This window comes from Grus americana, unplaced genomic scaffold (genome assembly GCF_028858705.1).
Source record: "Grus americana isolate bGruAme1 unplaced genomic scaffold, bGruAme1.mat scaffold_427, whole genome shotgun sequence".
NCBI lineage: Eukaryota > Metazoa > Chordata > Aves > Gruiformes > Gruidae > Grus > Grus americana.
In genome coordinates, this window is record NW_026561688.1 from 1 (window position 1) to 20591 (window position 20591).

At 57.8% G+C, this 20591-nt stretch overlaps 2 protein-coding genes across 2 annotated transcripts; both read right to left on the reverse strand.

Annotated features, from left to right (window-relative positions):
* Window positions 1-1832: 1832 nt before the first annotated feature.
* LOC129200717 (T-cell activation Rho GTPase-activating protein-like) lies at window positions 1833-4092 on the reverse strand (the record flags this gene model as incomplete). Its single annotated transcript, XM_054811990.1, has 7 exons — window positions 3929-4092; window positions 3704-3776; window positions 3232-3404; window positions 2792-2953; window positions 2505-2614; window positions 2190-2385; window positions 1833-1958 (listed from the first exon to the last, which is right to left on the reverse strand). Coding segments are annotated over exons 1-7 (936 nt in total), but the record flags the coding sequence as incomplete, so codon positions are not given.
* A 4268-nt stretch (window positions 4093-8360) lies between these two features.
* LOC129200718 (T-cell activation Rho GTPase-activating protein-like) lies at window positions 8361-13624 on the reverse strand. Its single transcript, XM_054811991.1, has 8 exons — window positions 13461-13624; window positions 13246-13318; window positions 12779-12951; window positions 12337-12498; window positions 12050-12159; window positions 11735-11930; window positions 11379-11504; window positions 8361-8411 (listed from the first exon to the last, which is right to left on the reverse strand). The coding sequence occupies exons 1-8, from the start codon at window positions 13554-13556 to the stop codon at window positions 8361-8363; spliced, it is 987 nt and encodes a 328-aa protein (XP_054667966.1). The 5' UTR covers window positions 13557-13624.
* Between the last annotated feature and the right edge of the window lie 6967 nt (window positions 13625-20591).

Sequence of the window (20591 nt, forward strand, 5' to 3'; positions counted from 1 at the left end):
AATAGAGGCTCTTTCAGTATTTGGAGCTTTGGGAAAGCTGGTTTCAAAACTCGGCTATGATGACAGAAAGGGGGTGTTTGCCTCAGTTCAGAGAGAGCTGATCTGCTGGAGAAGCCTCAAGAAAGGAATGTTTTTATGCAGCTGATCTGGAGTTATTAACCTCGTGGGAAACTGCCAGCTAGTCACGTTTGAGCAAGAGCTGTAAAGGTATTCTGCTTTGCGCTGCAGACAAGACCTTGCACTGACCCAAGAGCAGGAATTTTTTAAGGTGCAGATGGCAAGGTGGGGGGGTATGACTACTGTCATTCCTTCTGCTTTCTTACTACTACTGCTGCTGAAAAGTCACTCTAACACTAGTCTTGTGAAATAAAACACAGTTCCTAGAAGCATGTGCTCAAAAAGTGTGAAAACGACTACTTTCTAAATGACAAAACCACTACAACAGAACACTTATCAATGTACTATATTGGCTTAAGGGAGGAAAGGGAGCTAAGACACACTTTGGAGGTTTATACTATAACATGTATCCTAAAACCACAACGTATATCCAAAAATTTGTTTCTAAAAGACATAGTAATAGAGGACTGCTGGAATCCCAGGTTATGGACTTATCAAGAGAGGTGAACTACCAAGGAAAATGCCAGTTTTGACCAACAAATGGCTCACTGAGTGAGCCAGCAAGGCCTCCTGCGCAGGCTGGGGGGGTCTGACGGCGGTGCGGCCGCTCCGGCTGAGCGGAGCACGAGGGAAATGTGCTCGCCAGAGCAGAGCAGAAGGGCATGGGTGCCTCTCTCCTCGCCTCCGCCGAGGGGGTGCTGGGGCTGCATCGTGCCCCTCCAAGCCCAGGTGTCGCAGCTCATCCGGGGAATCCAAGCAGCAAAAGCACATCGGCACCTACAAGGACAGAGTCAGAAAGCGCTGATGGAACCAGGAAGGCAGGAACGGGCGTGACTTTGTCCCCCCCTTCTTTGGGAAGTCCTCTGGCACGGCAAAGAGACCCCTTCCTGGCCGCAGCTAGTGTTGCTTTGGCCCCTTCTCCACATGGGCCATAGCGTCAGAGCAGGGCAAGTTGACAGAGATGTGCAGGGGCCCCTGGCCAGGCAGCGGGGCTCGGCAGGGAGCCCCCAGGGAGCCGTGATGTGCTCCTTGCCAAAACCCGAAGCAGCAGCAGCATCTCTGTGCACCATGGAAATATTTCCTTGACTCAGAGCATTTGAAAGAGGGATGGCAGGGTCTGCTACACACCTGGCCTCCTCGTTCTTCTCGCCCTGCTTGGATTTCATCTCAGTCGCCCATCCCCGAGAGCTCCCTCTCCAGCCTTCTCCTCTTCCTGCCCGGGTGCCCGTCGCTCCCCTCTTCACAGGTCAGTTTTCGCTTTCTGCTTTCTTGTGAAGAGCCTGGCAAGCTTTCCATTCAATAGTATGGTTAGACAGGGAAAGCTGTGACAAACTTGAACCACTCCTGCTCTTAATCAAAGCGAGCTCATTTTACCTTCTCTCCCCAGAGGAGCTCTTCAGGTGTTGGCTTTCTGCAGCGACTGGAGGCACCTGCAGTGGGAATGTGGAAGTTACCAGCTGGCAAGGACCTACCTGCCCAGTTGCTCCCTTAGCTCTCAAAGGCAGCTCCCTTGGTGGGTTTGCTCAGCTCAGCCCAGACAGTTCTGGCGGGATCAGCGCGCAAAGCGCGACGGCCAGCCCGCACCAGCCTCACCCTGCGCTTTTGCAGGGCTGCAGGCTGGGGGATGACCTTGCTTGTCCCTGCAGCAGCGGCGGCAGTCCCACCTTCTGAGGGGGGAGGCTTTTGTTGTCACGTTGCCTGTGGCCCTGACGTACCTCTGCTGTCTCTGCTTCCGGCCCTGGTGCCGGCGACTCCTCGGCCGATGTGCCGGCAAGCCCGGCCACCTCCTCCCCAAAGAGGTCCCCGTGGTGCTCAATGAGGAACTCCACCAGCCCTGTCACCTGCACACAGCAAACCAGTGGTTTGCACCTGGGTGGCTGAAAAGGGGTCAAACAGGAGCCTTTCCTGATCCCGACCCTCGCTTCTGCGCAGAAAGCTGCAGCTGTGGGGATGCTCTTCCAGCAGCTCCCCCACCAGCGTTTGCGGAAGAGAGAGGAGGCAGCCAGGCACCTCTGAACACCAAAGCTGGGCTGGGCCCGCAAGGCTGGCGCCAGCTGCTAAACACGGCGTACCTGCCCCGTCACCTGCACCAGGGCGTCCAGGGGCAGCGTCTGCTCCTCGGGTGGGCTGAGCAGGTTCGGCCCCACGCAGATGGCCAGGTTGCCGGCAGTCATCCTGCTGCTGGCCGCGTTTCTGCTGATCCTTTGCAGCAGGGACAGCAAGCTCTTGAGGAGCACGAGGTTGGCCTGGGGCAACTTGCCGGCCACCCTGAGGCAGCAGGAAGGCAACGTGAAGAAAGCAGACCTTGTCATCACCGCTCTCCAGGGCTGATCTCACCCAAGCCCAGCCCAGGGAAGGCTCCCTGGCCACGCCTGGTCTCCACTTACTCCCTGAGTGCTGCCAGCTTCTCCTGCCTGCTGGTCTTCTGCAGGGCGCTCATCCACTCCTCGTACAGCTCTGCCCCGAGGAGCTTAGAGGGGATCTTCCGCAGGAAGTCCTGCAACGCCAAGGGCTCCGGGTGAGGCTTGGAGCGCTGCCGCCGCGAGCACAGGCAGCATCCCCGGCACTCGGGCTCCCGAGCAGGCGGCTGGCTTTTGGCTCCTGCTCTCGCAGGTGCCCATCAGCAGCATCCCCAGAGCCGGGAGCTGCTGGGCTCCAGGTCAGCAGGGTTCACCTTCAGGAGGACGGCCAGCACGTGCGCAGGCTGGCTTTCGAGGTGGACCTCTGCTCCGCTGTCGAGGGCCTCCCTCAGCTCCCGGGAGACGTGCTCCTTGACCGCCAGCCGGAAGATCCCCTCCGTGGACGGCCCGTGCTCGGCCAGGAGAGCCAGCAGGTCCTGCGGGAGGGGACAGGAAGGACAGTGGCCGGGCTGGAGACAGGCCCTGGGCCAGGTGACCCACCCTCCCTCTCTCCCTCCCTCCCTCCCTCCGGGGCAGGAGCCAGTGTGGCCGGCTCTGCTTTCCCGGGGCGGGACAGAGGGGTGGCTGGAGGTGGGGGACCCCCGCGGGGAGGAGCCGGCTTTGTCCCCGAGCCCCAGCCGGGCTTCCTCTGCCGGGGACAGCGCCTGTCCGCAGGAGCCAGCGGGATGGGCACCCCCTGGCCAGGCTTGCTTACCTGGATGGGCTGGGGCAGCGTGCCGTCCTGGCTGCAGAGAGCTGCCAGGGGCTGGCCGAAGAGAGCCCCCCTGCCGCCAGAGCCCGACTGCCCGGCTGCCTCTGCAGCGGCCGAGCTGCCTCGCCGCCGTGCGAAGGGCCAGGGCAGCCCCCTCCTCCTCCTGCGGGTCCCGCCTGCTGCCAAGGACAAGAGAGCAAAGAGCCGTGGAGGAGGGAGAAGCGCCGGGCGAGCGCTCCCGGGGCCTCTGGGCGCTGTCCCCCCGCCGCTGAAAGCAAGGCGGCAGAGGCAGAGGCAGAGGGGCGCCCGTTTGGGAGCGAGGGGCCCCGGGGCTCAGCTCTGTCCCGCCGCAGAGCGATGGGGACGGCCGTGCCCTGCGGGAAGGGCAGCAGCAGCGCCAGTGCAGCAGGAGTGGCCGCCGGGCAGAGGAGGGGAGAAGGGCCGTCCTGCCCCCGTCTTCTGCATCCGCACTCACCAGCCGAGGGGCCAAGGCCACGTTCGCTGCTGCCGCCGGAGGGGACGGGAGGTGGCCGCTGCTCTGCACCAGCCTGCAAGAAAGGCGCTGCGCTCAGCGAGCGGCCCCGCAGCAGAAAGGGCCCCCGCCGGGGCCTCCCCGGGAGCTGCCTCGGCCCTGGCCCTGCGTGAGAGGTGGGGACGGCCGAGCTGGCACCCCGAGCCGTGCGATCCGCGCGATCCGCACCTGTGCCTGGCCCTGGACCAGCCTCTGCAGGCTGCTGGCGTGCAGCGTCGTGGCCTGGGCAAGGGGAAAAGAGAGCAGAAGGTGAGAAGCAGCCATGCACCTGATGCTGGGCTGGAGCAGCCTCGGGGCTGGGCAGAGCGGAGGCAGGAGGGACACTCACGGCATTGCGGCCGCTCAGCTCCTGCAGCAGGAGCTTGATGGAGGGCAGCTGGGTCAGCCGGGCTCCTTCCACTCCTTCTGGTGGCCTGTGCAGGGCAGGGGAAGGGGCAGAGAAAGAGCCCTGTGAGAGAGACCCCAGCTACCTCTCCCCAGCTCCGGAGGGGGATTTCCGTGCGCATGGTCGGGCTACTATGCCTCGAGCATCCCTCCACCCTCCCTGGTGTGAGCACGGACCCCCAGGCTTGGGCTTACCCAAGGAGCGCGCTGAGCCAGAGCTCCTTCAGCGCCCGGGAGCTGCGGCAAGAGAGAGAGGAGAAACAGCCTGAGTGCCCGCTGCTGCCCAGGCTGCGGGCAGAGGCGGGCGCCGGCACAGCCCTGCCCCGTGGGGACAGCTGCAGAGGCAGGACGAAGGCCCGTGGGGCAGGACAGAGGCGCTGCCCAGCCCTGGCGCGGGACGTGGCAGCCAGACTCACGGGAAAGTGACGGTGCAGAAGCCGCAGGGCCAGACGAGGACGAGGGAGTTGGTGTGCCGGCCCTCCTCCTCCTCCTGGGCGGCATCCCCGGCTGCCCCCTTCCTGCTGCTCAGCACCTGCAGCTGGCCCAGGGCCAGGCAGAGCTGCGGGCGCGGGGCGCTGCCCCGTCTGCAGAGAGAGAGAGAGCGGCGCGGGAGTGACCTGGAGGTGGCCCAGCCCGGTGGCTCCCCTCCAGCGTCCGCCTGCCACGGGCATGGCCATGGGTGCGTGCGGCGGCAGCAGGGCGCCGGGGGCCTGGGGCTGCTGCTTGGGTGTCCCTGCCCTGGGGCCAGGGCCAGGGCTTGGGAAGCAAGGCAGCCGGGGTCTGCGAGTCTTACTTGGGCTTGGCGATGACCAAGGCGTCGCCGAAGAGGAGGAGGTCCCTCTTCCTCGTCGCACGGCCCTGGCTCAGCCGCACGCGCTGGCGGAGCAGCGGCTGGGGTGATGCTGGGACAGGCGTGCACTGCTGCACGGGGTCAGGGTCGTCCCTGCAGAGCAGACGGCGTCGGGCGTGGAGAAAGGCGGCTGCTGCGGGGCCCGGCTGTGCCGGCGTGTCCCCGAGCCGCGGGGGGAGCCTACCTGGGGCCGCGGCAGCAGTTCACCTGGCCCATCCCGCCGAGGCCAGGAGAGGTCTCGCCTGGGACACGCTGGTGGGGCTCAGGGCAGTGCCCAGCTGGCCCGAGCGAGGACGCCAAGGGGTCGCAGTGCCAATCGGTGCTGTCGGGCAAGAGCTTCACTGTCACCAGTGCCGCTCCGTGCACCGTCCCTGCAGGCACTGGGTCCGTTGCCGGGCCAGCGTTGGGACAACACAGCTTGGCATTCTGACCCCAACAGTTGCACTGGGGGGGAGGGGCCCTGGGGGGGTCTCCCCAGGACGTCCGTGTCTCTCGTACCGGGGAGCCCAGAGCTGGGCACAGCGCCGCAGGCTTGGCCTCACCGGCGCTGAGCAGAGGGGAAGGGTCACCTCCCTCCAGCTGCTGGCCATGCTTTGCCCAGCGCAGCCCAGGGCACCGCTCGTGGTCGCCTTTGGGCAAGAGCACCTTGCTGTCTCCTGGTGGACTTGGTGTCCACCAGGACCCCCAGGGCCTTTTCTGCCACGCTGCTTTCCAACACCTTTGCCAAGCTGCTTTGGTCATGAGTAGGTTTCCACAGAACTCCATTTTTGCCTTTCTTCCTTAACTCCTCATTTGTCTCACTAACTTTATTCTTCACATAATGTCTGGGTAAAAGGACGTACTGGGTGGCTGAAAAGGGAGATCGAGGAGCGCTCCCACAGTAATTTGATGTGGGTATATGTAGGAGAAAGCATTGTTTGACTATGACCACAGCTTTTGCAAGTGATCAAGGGTGGCTGCTGAGAGTGCAAAAGCCGACGAGCCCTCTTGTATAGGACACCAGTGAGAGTCAAGCTCCGTTCTTTGCACACCAGGTACTTTTTGGGGTAGTGGCTGCCTGTCCAAGTGACTTTGGACTTTTGGAAGTTCTGCTGCTGTCTTGACACTGCAGAGAAACCAAAGCACGCGCCAAAGAGCAGCCAGAGGTATTTCCAGCTTCTCAGGAGACCTTCCGGCTGAGGTGGGAAGGGCTGCTCTTTGCCCTCTTAAGAGCTTCACAAGCCAACACGTGTGCTGACATTTGTCCTGCCTCCAGCCACAGCAGCGACCGATGGGTTCTGCGGCTTGAGGAGCTCCCCGTGACATCGCTGCTTACGGTGACCTGAGACAGAGAAGCGCTATTTAACAGCAATTAAAGCTGCCTTGAGAAAATGGTTTCTCGTGCTGCCTGGCAGTTTATTTTGAAGCCTTTCTGGAGGATAGCTGGGGTGGGTCTTTGACAAATCATTGCTGTCGTAGAGGGAGTGGTTTTTTCTTTGGCAAAACTTCCAGATTATTAGAATGTGTACGTTCCTGGACACACTACATTTTACTAATTAGATGAAGCTGAAATACATTAGATGTATAAAAAAACCTCTTTCTTGTAAGCCCCTTCGAAGTATTGAAAGGCAACAGCTAGGTGTCCCCGGAGCCTTAGCTTCTGCACACTGAACAACCCCAGCTCTCTCAGTCTGTCTTCATAGGAGAGGTACTCCAGCCCTCTGATCACATTTCTGGCCCACCTCTGGACTCGCTCCAACAGATCCATGTCTTCCTTGTACTGGAGACCCTGAGGCTGGATGCAGTAGTCCAGGTGGGATCTCATAAGAGCAGAGAGGGAGACAGGGAGAATCGCCTCCCTCAACAAGCGAGCCATGTTGCTTCTGATGCGGTCCCAGATACGGTTGGCTTTCTGGGCTGCAAGTGCTCGGTGATGGCTCGTGTACTACTTTTCATGCACCAGTACTCCCAAGTCCTTCTCCGCAGGGCTGCTCTCAACCCCCCAGCTTGTAGTGATACCGGGGCTTGCCCCAACCCAGGTGCAGGACCTTGCCCTTGGCCTTGTTGAACTTCATGAGGTTTCTCATGGGCCCACTGCTTCGACATGCCAAGGTCCCTCTGGATGGCATCCTTTCCCTCTAGTGAATCGACCACACCACTCAGCTTGGGGTCACCTGCCAACTTGCTGAGGGTGCACTCAATCCCACTGCCCGTGTCGCTGATGAAGATATGAAATAGTATTGGCGCCAGTATAGATTCCTGAGGCACATGGCTCAGTACTGCTTTTCGCTTGGACATTGGGACATTGACTGTCGTGTTGTGTCTTGCCTCACTTGGTCAGGTGAATCCTATTAGGTCCCAACACACCCAGCTTCTCCAAGGTAGATCCATGAGCACAGAAGCCAAACCCACCAGTCGTGAAGCCAGGCGTTCACCTTTTCAACCAGCCTCCTCCTTCCTAAGCCCCTTTCTCTGGCTGGGAGGTGTGGTCATCCTTGTGATGGAGTTCGTGCTCTTTGGACACAGATCTGTTGTGTTGTATTATATTGTGGATCAGGCTTGCAAAGGCGGTGCCCTGTCTGTCCCATTGCAACTCAAGGGACGTTTTCCTCAAGCACAGCAGCTAGGCTCCGGACAGCCTCGCCTCATGGTGCTTTTCACTTTGCCAGCGAGGAACAAGTTTCTATCCCTGGATTTTCATTTAGAAACCTCTTACTGTTTTAATGTCCTGTTTTAATGGAGTGGTGTCTCAAACAATGTGACATTGGCAGAAAGCCTTCAGAAGAAGTCTGGTGTCCTCTGGACCTCAGAGTGTGGTAGCCAGCAGCTCTGGAACTGCTGTAGCTACAAACATCCGCAACTGAAAACCTTGCAGGCATTAGTATAATAGAATGTGTATTAGATGTTTATGAGAAGTAAATAAATTAACACCTATACGGAAAGGATCTTTTCCTCATCACAACCAACACTAAAAGGATGAGCAACTCTGCAAGGAAAGGTAAATAAGGCCCTCCTGCAGGAAACCCCAAGCTTCCAAGCAGAAAGGTGGAAGAGCTGTAGGTCCTTATGTCACAGGACGACCGGTGACTAACCCAAGTTATGGACGCTGTCACATCACAGGTAGTCAGGGCCAGTTCAGATCAACAGCCTTCTAGATCCATGCTCCTGATGACCCGGATGTTTCAACTCTTACAAAGCTGTGGAATCAACTGGAATTAAATACCGACATGACTGTATTGGCTACAGGATGACTAGAAGGAATACGGAAGTGGGAAGATACATCGAGGTCTTAGTGAGTCCTTCGAGAGGCCTCTTCCTGTCGTGGAGAGTGGGTGGGATTGTGGGCACCATTTAACGTGGCTGTTCTTTTTCAAGCCCTCCTTCCCATCAGTCCCTTGGCATGGATTGTGGCTCAAAGCCAAGCGTCACCACTTTACGCTGCAAGAGCAAGGCAACGTCACGATCATGACCCAGACACAAGTCTGGAGCTTCTTGTCACTCAAGAGCTGAGCACAGGGCCAATGGGAAAGTAGAGGAGATCAAAAGCATAGCAAGAGAATAGATTGACCAGTGGTGGCCTTCTGGACAAAAAGCGGTGCTTTTCTCTTTCCCTGATCAGAAGTGGTAACATACTCGGTTCTTTCCTTGTCAAGAGCTTTTCTTGGATGCAGGTGTCTCCTCAGGTTTCCTCTGAGAACAAATAAAGCTGCTGGGAGAAAGCAAGGCTTCTACAAGTGCAGCCCTTGCATGACCTTGGTGTCTTCTTGGGCAGGTAAATCTGTGAGAGAGAGAGCTGAAACACAGGGAAGGAGAGAGGAAGAAAAGGAAAGGAGGGAAGGAAGGAAGGGAGAAGAGGGAAGGGGAGGGAAGGAAGAGGACTCATCCAAATACTGAGACTGGAAGGATACAGAGGAATGTAAAGAAATAGTAAGCAATTTCAGAAAGGACATCGGAGGAAGTGCTAGGAAGCAGACAGGTACAATGTATTCCAGCAAAGGCAAGGGAATAGGCAGATGTCAGTCACTTAGCGTGATTACACCCAATCACTCTGTCAGTACTCAGCTTTTGTGTACAATAGCACCATCGACTCCGGTAGTAACTGCGGACCAAATGCTGATCTGCAGTTTTCAATTAACCATCAAGGCAGGTAATGAATGGCAGGGACATGGTAAGAAAGATGCCCACAGTAAGGTTCAACATCTGACATTCTGCCTTTTGAGTGCAGGTGTTGTGGTTTTGACATTTTTTTTTCCCCAGAATGACAGGTTCCTAAAACCCCTCAGTTTTACCATAGGGCAGAGGTGCTGGCAATTTGGAGTGTAATTACTTAGGGCAGCTTGTTGGCCATCAAGCAAGCCTTTGCCCGTGAAGAAAAGATGGCATTGCTCCGAAACACTTGAGTGCCAGCCAGGAGAGTTGCTTGCACCTGAATTTCCATGCTTTGCTGCCTCCTGCACAAACTGCAAGACCTGCAGATCACGTGCATCCATCCCTGTTGTGGCTGGCACTTGCATTTTTCCTTCTGAAAGGAGCTCGACCCCACTGGACATCAGACAGGGCTCAAGCATCAAACCAATAGAGGCTCTTCAGTATTTGGAGCTTTGGGAAAAGCTGGTTTCAAAACTCCGGCTATGACTGACAGAAAGGGGGCTGTTTGCCTCAGTTCAGAGAGAGCTGATCTGCTGGAGAAGCCTCAAGAAAGGAATGTTTTATGCAGCTGATCTGGAGTTATTAACCTCGTGGAAACTGCCAGCTAGTCACGTTTGAGCAAGAGCTGTAAAGGTATTCTGCTTTGCGCTGCAGACAAGACCTTGCACTGACCCAAGAGCAGGAATTTTTTAAAGGTGCAGATGGCAAGGTGGGGGGGTATGACTACTGTCATTCCTTCTGCTTTCTTACTACTACTGCTGCTGAAAAGTCACTCTAACACTAGTCTTGTGAAATAAAACACAGTTCCTAGAAGCATGTGCTCAAAAAGTGTGAAACGACTACTTTCTAAATGACAAAACCACTACAACAGAACACTTATCAATGTACCTATATTGGCTTAAGGGAGGAAAGGGAGCTAAGACACTACATTTGGAGGTTATACTATAACATGTATCCAAAAAACCACAACGTATATCCAAAAATTTGTTTCTAAAAGACATAGTAATAGAGGACTGCTGGAATCCCAGGTTATGGACTTATCAAGAGAGGTGAACCAAGGAAAATGCCAGTTTTGACCAACAAATGGCTCACTGAGTGAGCCAGCAAGGCCTCCTGCGCAGGCTGGGGGGGTCTGACGGCCGTGCGGGCCGCTCCGGCTGAGCGGAGCACGAGGGAAATGTGCTCGCCAGAGCAGAAGGGCATGGGTGCCTCTCTCCTCGCCTCCGCCGAGGGGGTGCTGGGGCTGCATCGTGCCCCTCCAAGCCCAGGCGTCGCAGCTCATCCGGGGAATCCAAGCAGCAAAACCACATCGGCACCTACAAGGACAGAGTCAGAAAGCGCTGATGGAACCAGGAAGGCAGGAACGGGCGTGACTTTGTCCCCCCTTCTTTGGGAAGTCCTCTGGCACGGCAAAGAGACCCCTTCCTGGCCGCAGCTAGTGTTGCTTTGGCCCCTTCTCCACATGGGCCATAGCCTCAGAGCAGGGCAAGTTGACAGAGATGTGCAGGGGCCCCTGGCCAGGCAGCGGGGCTCGGCAGGGAGCCCCCAGGGAGCCGTGATGTGCTCCTTGCCAAAACCCGAGCAGCAGCAGCAGCATCTCTGTGCACCATGGAAATATTTCCTTGACTCAGAGCATTTGAAAGAGGGATGGCAGGGTCTGCTACACACCTGGCCTCCTCGTTCTTCTCGCCCTGCTTGGATTTCGTCTCAGTCGCCCATCCCCGAGAGCTCCCTCTCCAGCCTTCTCCTCTTCCTGCCCGGGTGCCCGTCGCTCCCCTCTTCACAGGTCAGTTTTCGCTTTCTGCTTTCTTGTGAAGAGCCTGGCAAGCTTTCCATTCAATAGTATGGTTAGACAGGGAAAGCTGTGACAAACTTGAACCACTCCTGCTCTTAATCAAAGCGAGCTCATTTTACCTTCTCTCCCCAGAGGAGCTCTTCAGGTGTTGGCTTTCTGCAGCGACTGGAGGCACCTGCAGTGGGAATGTGGAAGTTACCAGCTGGCAAGGACCTACCTGCCCAGTTGCTCCCTTAGCTCTCAAAGGCAGCTCCCTTGGGTGGGTTTGCTCAGCTCAGCCCAGACAGTTCTGGCGGGATCAGCGCGCAAAGCGCGACGGCCAGCCCGCACCAGCCTCACCCTGCGCTTTTGCAGGGCTGCAGGCTGGGGGATGACCTTGCTTGTCCCTGCAGCAGCGGCGGCAGTCCCACCTTCTGAGGGGGGAGGCTTTTGTTGTCACGTTGCCTGTGGCCCTGACGTACCTCTGCTGTCTCTGCTTCCGGCCCTGGTGCCGGCGACTCCTCGGCCGATGTGCCGGCAAGCCCGGCCACCTCCTCCCCAAAGAGGTCCCCGTGGTGCTCAATGAGGAACTCCACCAGCCCTGTCACCTGCACACAGCAAACCAGTGGTTTGCACCTGGGTGGCTGAAAAGGGGTCAAACAGGAGCCTTTCCTGATCCCGACCCTCGCTTCTGCGCAGAAAGCTGCAGCTGTGGGGATGCTCTTCCCAGCAGCTCCCCCACCAGCGTTTGCGGAAGAGAGGAGGCAGCCAGGCACCTCTGAACACCAAAGCTGGGCTGGGCCCGCAAGGCTGGCGCCAGCTGCTAAACACGGCGTACCTGCCCCGTCACCTGCACCAGGGCGTCCAGGGGCAGCGTCTGCTCCTCGGGTGGGCTGAGCAGGTTCGGCCCCACGCAGATGGCCAGGTTGCCGGCAGTCATCCTGCTGCTGGCCGCGTTTCTGCTGATCCTTTGCAGCAGGGACAGCAAGCTCTTGAGGAGCACGAGGTTGGCCTGGGGCAACTTGCCGGCCACCCTGAGGCAGCAGGAAGGCAACGTGAAGAAAGCAGACCTTGTCATCACCGCTCTCCAGGGCTGATCTCACCCAAGCCCAGCCCAGGGAAGGCTCCCTGGCCACGCCTGGTCTCCACTTACTCCCTGAGTGCTGCCAGCTTCTCCTGCCTGCTGGTCTTCTGCAGGGCGCTCATCCACTCCTCGTACAGCTCTGCCCCGAGGAGCTTAGAGGGGATCTTCCGCAGGAAGTCCTGCAACGCCAAGGGCTCCGGGTGAGGCTTGGAGCGCTGCTGCCGCGAGCACAGGCAGCATCCCCGGCACTCGGGCTCCCGAGCAGGCGGCTGGCTTTTGGCTCCTGCTCTCGCAGGTGCCCATCAGCAGCATCCCCAGAGCCGGGAGCTGCCGGGCTCCAGGTCAGCAGGGTTCACCTTCAGGAGGACGGCCAGCACGTGCGCAGGCTGGCTTTCGAGGTGGACCTCTGCTCCGCTGTCGAGGGCCTCCCTCAGCTCCCGGGAGACGTGCTCCTTGACCGCCAGCCGGAAGATCCCCTCCGTGGATGGCCCGTGCTCGGCCAGGAGAGCCAGCAGGTCCTGCGGGAGGGGACAGAGGAGGACAGTGGCCGGGCTGGAGACAGGCCCTGGGCCAGGTGACCCACCCTCCCTCTCTCCCTCCCTCCCTCCCTCCGGGGCAGGAGCCAGTGTGGCCGGCTCTGCTTTCCCCGGGGCGGGACAGAGGGGTGGCTGGAGGTGGGGGACCCCCGCGGGGAGGAGCCGGCTTTGTCCCCGAGCCCCAGCCGGGCTTCCTCTGCCGGGGACAGCGCCTGTCCGCAGGAGCCAGCGGGATGGGCACCCCCTGGCCAGGCTTGCTTACCTGGATGGGCTGGGGCAGCGTGCCGTCCTGGCTGCAGAGAGCTGCCAGGGGCTGGCCGAAGAGAGCCCCCCTGCCGCCAGAGCCCGACTGCCCGGCTGCCTCTGCAGCGGCCGAGCTGCCTCGCCGCCGTGCGAAGGGCCAGGGCAGCCCCCTCCTCCTCCTGCGGGTCCCGCCTGCTGCCAAGGACAAGAGAGCAAAGAGCCGTGGAGGAGGAGAAGCGCCGGGCGAGCGCTCCCGGGGCCTCTGGGCGCTGTCCCCCCGCCGCTGAAAGCAAGGCAGAGGCAGAGGCAGAGGGGGCCCGTTTGGGAGCGAGGGGCCCCGGGGCTCAGCTCTGTCCCGCCGCAGAGCGATGGGGACGGCCGTGCCCTGCGGGAAGGGCAGCAGCAGCGCCAGTGCAGCAGGAGTGGCCGCCGGGCAGAGGAGGGGAGAAGGGCCGTCCTGCCCCCGTCTTCTGCATCCGCACTCACCAGCCGAGGGGCCAAGGCCACGTTCGCTGCTGCCGCCGGAGGGGACGGGAGGTGGCCGCTGCTCTGCACCAGCCTGCAAGAAAGGCGCTGCGCTCAGCGAGCGGCCCCGCAGCAGAAAGGGCCTCCCCGGCGAGCTGCCTCGGCCCCTGGCCCTGCGTGAGAGGTGGGGACGGCCGAGCTGGCACCCCGAGCCGTGCGATCCGCGCGATCCGCACCTGTGCCTGGCCCTGGACCAGCCTCTGCAGGCTGCTGGCGTGCAGCGTCGTGGCCTGGGCAAGGGGAAAAGAGAGCAGAAGGTGAGAAGCAGCCATGCACCTGATGCTGGGCTGGAGCAGCCTCGGGGCTGGGCAGAGCGGAGGCAGGAGGGACACTCACGGCATTGCGGCCGCTCAGCTCCTGCAGCAGGAGCTTGATGGAGGGCAGCTGGGTCAGCCGGGCTCCTTCCACTCCTTCTGGTGGCCTGTGCCAGGGGAAGGGGCAGAGAAAGAGCCCTGTGAGAGAGACCCCAGCTACCTCTCCCCAGCTCCGGAGGGGGATTTCCGTGCGCATGGTCGGGCTACTATGCCTCGAGCATCCCTCCACCCTCCCTGGTGTGAGCACGGACCCCCAGGCTTGGGCTTACCCAAGGAGCGCGCTGAGCCAGAGCTCCTTCAGCGCCCGGGAGCTGCGGCAAGAGAGAGAGGAGAAACAGCCTGAGTGCCCGCTGCTGCCCAGGCTGCGGGCAGAGGCGGGCGCCGGCACAGCCCTGCCCCGTGGGGACAGCTGCAGAGGCAGGACGAAGGCCCGTGGGGCAGGACAGAGGCGCTGCCCAGCCCTGGCGCGGGACGTGGCAGCCAGACTCACGGGAAAGTGACGGTGCAGAAGCCGCAGGGCCAGACGAGGACGAGGGAGTTGGTGTGCCGGCCCTCCTCCTCCTCCTGGGCGGCATCCCCGGCTGCCCCCTTCCTGCTGCTCAGCACCTGCAGCTGGCCCAGGGCCAGGCAGAGCTGCGGGCGCGGGGCGCTGCCCCGTCTGCAGAGAGAGAGGAGCGGCAGGGAGTGACCTGGAGGTGGCCCAGCCCGGTGGCTCCCCTCCAGCGTCCGCCTGCCACGGGCATGGCCATGGGTGCGTGCGGCGGCAGCAGGGCGCCGGGGGCCTGGGGCTGCTGCTTGGGTGTCCCTGCCCTGGGGCCAGGGCCAGGGCTTGGGAAGCAAGGCAGCCGGGGTCTGCGAGTCTTACTTGGGCTTGGCGATGACCAAGGCGTCGCCGAAGAGGAGGAGGTCCCTCTTCCTCGTCGCACGGCCCTGGCTCAGCCGCACGCGCTGGCGGAGCAGCGGCTGGGGTGATGCTGGGACAGGCGTGCACTGCTGCACGGGGTCAGGGTCGTCCCTGCAGAGCAGACGGCGTCGGGCGTGAGAAAGGCGGCTGCTGCGGGGCCCGGCTGTGCCGGCGTGTCCCCGAGCCGCGGGGGGAGCCTACCTGGGGCCGCGGCAGCAGTTCACCTGGCCCATCCCGCCGAGGCCAGGAGAGGTCTCGCCTGGGACACGCTGGTGGGGCTCAGGGCAGTGCCCAGCTGGCCCGAGCGAGGACGCCAAGGGGGTCGCAGTGCCAATCGGTGCTGTCGGGCAAGAGCTTCACTGTCACCAGTGCCGCTCCGTGCACCGTCCCTGCAGGCACTGGGTCCGTTGCCGGGCCAGCGTTGGGACAACACAGCTTGGCATTCTGACCCCAACAGTTGCACTGGGGGGGAGGGGCCCTGGGGGGCTCTCCCCAGGACGTCCGTGTCTCTCGTACCGGGGAGCCCAGAGCTGGGCACAGCGCCGCAGGCTTGGCCTCACCGGCGCTGAGCAGAGGGGAAGGGTCACCTCCCTCCAGCTGCTGGCCATGCTTTGCCCAGCGCAGCCCAGGGCACCGCTCGTGGTCGCCTTTGGGCAAGAGCACCTTGCTGTCTCCTGGTGGACTTGGTGTCCACCAGGACCCCCAGGGCCTTTTCTGCCACGCTGCTTTCCAACACCTTTGCCAAGCTGCTTCGGTCATGAGTAGGTTTCCACAGAACTCCATTTTTGCCTTTCTTCCTTAACTCCTCATTTGTCTCACTAACTTTATTCTTCACATAATGTCTGGGTAAAAGGACGTACTGGGTGGCTGAAAAGGGAGATCGAGGAGCGCTCCCACAGTAATTTGATGTGGGTATACGTAGGAGAAAGCATTGTTTGAGTTTGACCACAGCTTTTGCAAGTGATCAAGGGTGGCTGCTGAGAGTGCAAAAGCCGACGAGCCCTCTTGTATAGGACACCAGTGAGAGTCAAGCTCCGTTCTTTGCACACCAGGTACTTTTTGGGGTAGTGGCTGCCTGTCCAAGTGACTTTGGACTTTTGGAAGTTCTGCTGCTGTCTTGACACTGCAGAGAAACCAAAGCACGCGCCAAAGAGCAGCCAGAGGTATTTCCAGCTTCTCAGGAGACCTTCCGGCTGAGGTGGGAAGGGCTGCTCTTTGCCCTCTTAAGAGCTTCACAAGCCAACACGTGTGCTGACATTTGTCCTGCCTCCAGCCACAGCAGCGACCGATGGGTTCTGCGGCTTGAGGAGCTCCCCGTGACATCGCTGCTTACGGTGACCTGAGACAGAGAAGCGCTATTTAACAGCAATTAAAGCTGCCTTGAGAAAATGGTTTCTCGTGCTGCCTGGCAGTTTATTTTGAAGCCTTTCTGGAGGACAGCTGGGGTGGGTCTTTGACAAATCGTTGCTGTCGTAGAGGGAGTGGTTTTTTCTTTGGCAAAACTTCCAGATTATTAGAATGTGTACGTTCCTGGACACACTACATTTTACTAATTAGATGAAGCTGAAATACATTAGATGTATAAAAAAAACCTCTTTCTTGTAAGCCCCTTCGAAGTATTGAAAGGCAACAGCTAGGTGTCCCCGGAGCCTTAGCTTCTGCACACTGAACAACCCCAGCTCTCTCAGTCTGTCTTCATAGGAGAGGTACTCCAGCCCTCTGATCACATTTCTGGCCCACCTCTGGACTCGCTCCAACAGATCCATGTCTTCCTTGTACTGGAGACCCTGAGGCTGGATGCAGTAGTCCAGGTGGGATCTCATAAGAGCAGAGAGGGAGACAGGGAGAATCGCCTCCCTCAACAAGCGAGCCATGTTGCTTCTGATGCGGTCCCAGATACGGTTGGCTTTCTGGGCTGCAAGTGCTCGGTGATGGCTCGTGTACTACTTTTCATGCACCAGTACTCCCAAGTCCTTCTCCGCAGGGCTGCTCTCAACCCCCCAGCTTGTAGTGATACCGGGGCTTGCCCCAACCCAGGTGCAGGACCTTGCCCTTGGCCTTGTTGAACTTCATGAGGCTTCTCATGGGCCCACTGCTTCGACATGCCAAGGTCCCTCTGGATGGCATCCTTTCCCTCTAGTGAATCGACCACACCACTCAGCTTGGGGTCACCTGCCAACTTGCTGAGGGTGCACTCAATCCCACTGCCCGTGTCGCTGATGAAGATATGAAATAGTATTGGCGCCAGTATAGATTCCTGAGGCACATGGCTCAGTACTGCTTTTCGCTTGGACATTGGGACATTGACTGTCGTGTTGTGTCTTGCCTCACTTGGTCAGGTGAATCCTATTAGGTCCCAACACACCCAGCTTCTCCAAGGTAGATCCATGAGCACAGAAGCCAAACCCACCAGTCGTGAAGCCAGGCGTTCACCTTTTCAACCAGCCTCCTCCTTCCTAAGCCCCTTTCTCTGGCTGGGAGGTGTGGTCATCCTTGTGATGGAGTTCGTGCTCTTTGGACACAGATCTGTTGTGTTGTATTATATTGTGGATCAGGCTTCCAAAGGCGGTGCCCTGTCTGTCCCACTGCAACTCAAGGGACGTTTTCCTCAAGCACAGCAGCTAGGCTCCGGACAGCCTCGCCTCATGGTGCTTTTCACTTTGCCAGCGAGGAACAAGTTTCTATCCCTGGATTTTCATTTAGAAACCTCTTACTGTTTTAATGTCCTGTTTTAATGGAGTGGTGTCTCAAACAATGTGACATTGGCAGAAAGCCTTCAGAAGAAGTCTGGTGTCCTCTGGACCTCAGAGTGTGGTAGCCAGCAGCTCTGGAACTGCTGTAGCTACAAACATCCGCAACTGAAAACCATTGCGGCATTAGTATAATAGAATGTGTATTAGATGTTTATGAGAAGTAAATAAATTAACACCTATACGGAAAGGATCTTTTCCTCATCACAACCAACACTAAAAGGATGAGCAACTCTGCAAGGAAAGGTAAATAAGGCCCTCCTGCAGGAAACCCCAAGCTTCCAAGGAGAAAGGTGGAAGAGCTGTAGGTCCTTATGTCACAGGACGACCGGTGACTAACCCAAGTTATGGACGCTGTCACATCACAGGTAGTCAGGGCCAGTTCAGATCAACAGCCTTCTAGATCCGTGTTCCTGATGACCCGGATGTTTCAACTCTTACAAAGCTGTGGAATCAACTGGAATTAAATACCGACATGACTGTATTGGCTACAGGATGACTAGAAGGAATATGGAAGTGGAAGATAGATACATCGAGGTCTTAGTGAGTCCTTCGAGAGGCCTCTTCCTGTCGTGGAGAGTGGGTGGGATTGTGGGCACCATTTAACGTGGCTGTTCTTTTTCAAGCCCTCCTTCCCATCAGTCCCTTGGCATGGATTGTGGCTCAAAGCCAAGCGTCACCACTTTACGCTGCAAGAGCAAGGCAACGTCACGATCATGACCCAGACACAAGTCTGGAGCTTCTTGTCACTCAAGAGCTGAGCACAGGGCCAATGGGAAAGTAGAGGAGATCAAAAGCATAGCAAGATAATAGATTGACCAGTGGTGGCCTTCTGGACAAAAAGCGGTGCTTCTCTTTCCCCAATCAGAAGTAGTAACATACTCAGTCCTTTCCTTGTCAAGAGCTTTTCTTGGATGCAGGTGTCTCCTCAGGTTTCCTCTGAGAACAAAGCAAGCTCCTGGGAGAAAGGCAAGGCCTCTACAAGTGCAGCCCTTGCATGACCTTGGTGTCTTCTTGGGCAGGTAAATCTGAGAGGGAGACAGGTGAAACACAGGGAAGGAGAGAGGAAGAAAAGGAAAGGGGGAAGGGAAGGGAAGGGAAGAGGGAAGGGGAAGGGAACGGAAGAGGACTCATCCAAATACTGAGACTGGCCAGGTATACATTTGAGACTTTATTTCTGTAAAGAAATAGTAAGCAATTTCAGAAAGGACATCGGAGGAAGTGCTAGGAACTGCAGACAGTCCGTACAATGTATTCCAGCAAAGGCAAGGGGAATAGGCAGATGTCAGTCACTTAGCGTGATTACAACCCAATCACTCTGTCAGTACTCAGCTTTGTGTGTACAATAGCACCATCGACTCCGGTGAGTAACTGCGGACCAAATGCTGATCTGCAGTTTTCAATTAACCATCAAGGCAGGTAAATGAATGGCAGGGACATGGTAAGAAAGATGCCCACAGTAAGGTCTCAACATCTGACATTTCTGCCTTTTGAGTGCATAGGGTGTTGTGGTTTTGATTTCTTTTATTTTTTTTTCCCCCAGAAATGATTTCAGGATTTTTTTTTTTTTTCCTAAAACCCCTCAGTTTTACCATAGGGCAGAGGTGCTGGCAATTTGGAGTGTAATTACTTAGGGCAGCGATTGTTGAGGCCATCAAGCAAGCCTTTGCCCGTGAAGAAAAGATGGCATTGCTTCCGAAACACTTGAGGTGCCAGCCAGGAGAGTTGCTTGCACCTGAATTTCCATGCTTTGCTGCCTCCTGCACAACCACTGCAAGACCTGCAGATCAGCCGTGCAATTCCATTCCCTGTTGTGGCTGGCACTTGCATTTTTCCTTCTGAAAGGAGCTCGACCCCACTGGACATCAGACAGGGCTCAAGCATCAAACCAATAGAGGCTCTTTCAGTATTTGGAGCTTTGGGAAAAGCTGGTTTCAAAACTCCGGCTATGACTGACAGAAAGGGGGCTGTTTGCCTCAGTTCAGAGAGAGCTGATCTGCTGGAGAAGCCTCAAGAAAGGAATGTTTTATGCAGCTGATCTGGAGTTATTAACCTCGTGGAAACTGCCAGCTAGTCACGTTTGAGCAAGAGCTGTAAAGGTATTCTGCTTTGCGCTGCAGACAAGACCTTGCACTGACCCAAGAGCAGGAATTTTTTAAAGGTGCAGATGGCAAGGTGGGGGGGTATGACTACTGTCATTCCTTCTGCTTTCTTACTACTACTGCTGCTGAAAAGTCACTCTAACACTAGTCTTGTGAAATAAAACACAGTTCCTAGAAGCATGTGCTCAAAAAGTGTGAAACGACTACTTTCTAAATGACAAAACCACTACAACAGAACACTTATCAATGTACCTATATTGGCTTAAGGGGAGGAAAGGGAGCTAAGACACTACATTTGGAGGTTATACTATAACATGTATCCAAAAAACCACAACGTATATCCAAAAATTTGTTTCTAAAAGACATAGTAATAGAGGACTGCTGGAATCCCAGGTTATGGACTTATCAAGAGAGGTGAACTACCAAGGAAAATGCCAGTTTTGACCAACAAATGGCTCACTGAGTGAGCCAGCAAGGCCTCCTGCGCAGGCTGGGGGGGTCTGACGGCGGTGCGGGGCCGCTCCGGCTGAGCGGAGCACGAGGGAAATGTGCTCGCCAGAGCAGAAGGGCATGGGTGCCTCTCTCCTCGCCTCCGCCGAGGGGGTGCTGGGGCTGCATCGTGCCCCTCCAAGCCCAGGCGTCGCAGCTCATCCGGGGAATCCAAGCAGCAAAACCACATCGGCACCTACAAGGACAGAGTCAGAAAGCGCTGATGGAACCAGGAAGGCAGGAACGGGCGTGACTTTGTCCCCCCTTCTTTGGGAAGTCCTCTGGCACGGCAAAGAGACCCCTTCCTGGCCGCAGCTAGTGTTGCTTTGGCCCCTTCTCCACATGGGCCATAGCCTCAGAGCAGGGCAAGTTGACAGAGATGTGCAGGGGCCCCTGGCCAGGCAGCGGGGCTCGGCAGGGAGCCCCCAGGGAGCCGTGATGTGCTCCTTGCCAAAACCCGAGCAGCAGCAGCAGCATCTCTGTGCACCATGGAAATATTTCCTTGACTCAGAGCATTTGAAAGAGGGATGGCAGGGTCTGCTACACACCTGGCCTCCTCGTTCTTCTCGCCCTGCTTGGATTTCGTCTCAGTCGCCCATCCCCGAGAGCTCCCTCTCCAGCCTTCTCCTCTTCCTGCCCGGGTGCCCGTCGCTCCCCTCTTCACAGGTCAGTTTTCGCTTTCTGCTTTCTTGTGAAGAGCCTGGCAAGCTTTCCATTCAATAGTATGGTTAGACAGGGAAAGCTGTGA

Coding starts and splice junctions, on each gene's coding strand:
- LOC129200718 (XM_054811991.1), bottom strand. CDS start 13,556: ATGGCTGCTTCTCACCTTCTGCTCTCTTTTCCCCTTGCCCAGGCCACG. Junction 12,952..13,245: donor TGGCCTTGGCCCCTCGGCTG/GTGAGTGCGGAT, acceptor CCTTGGCAGCAG/GCGGGACCCGCAGGAGGAGG. Junction 8,412..11,378: donor CGGAAGCAGAGACAGCAGAG/GTACGTCAGGGC, acceptor TTGCTCTTGCAG/CGTAAAGTGGTGACGCTTGG.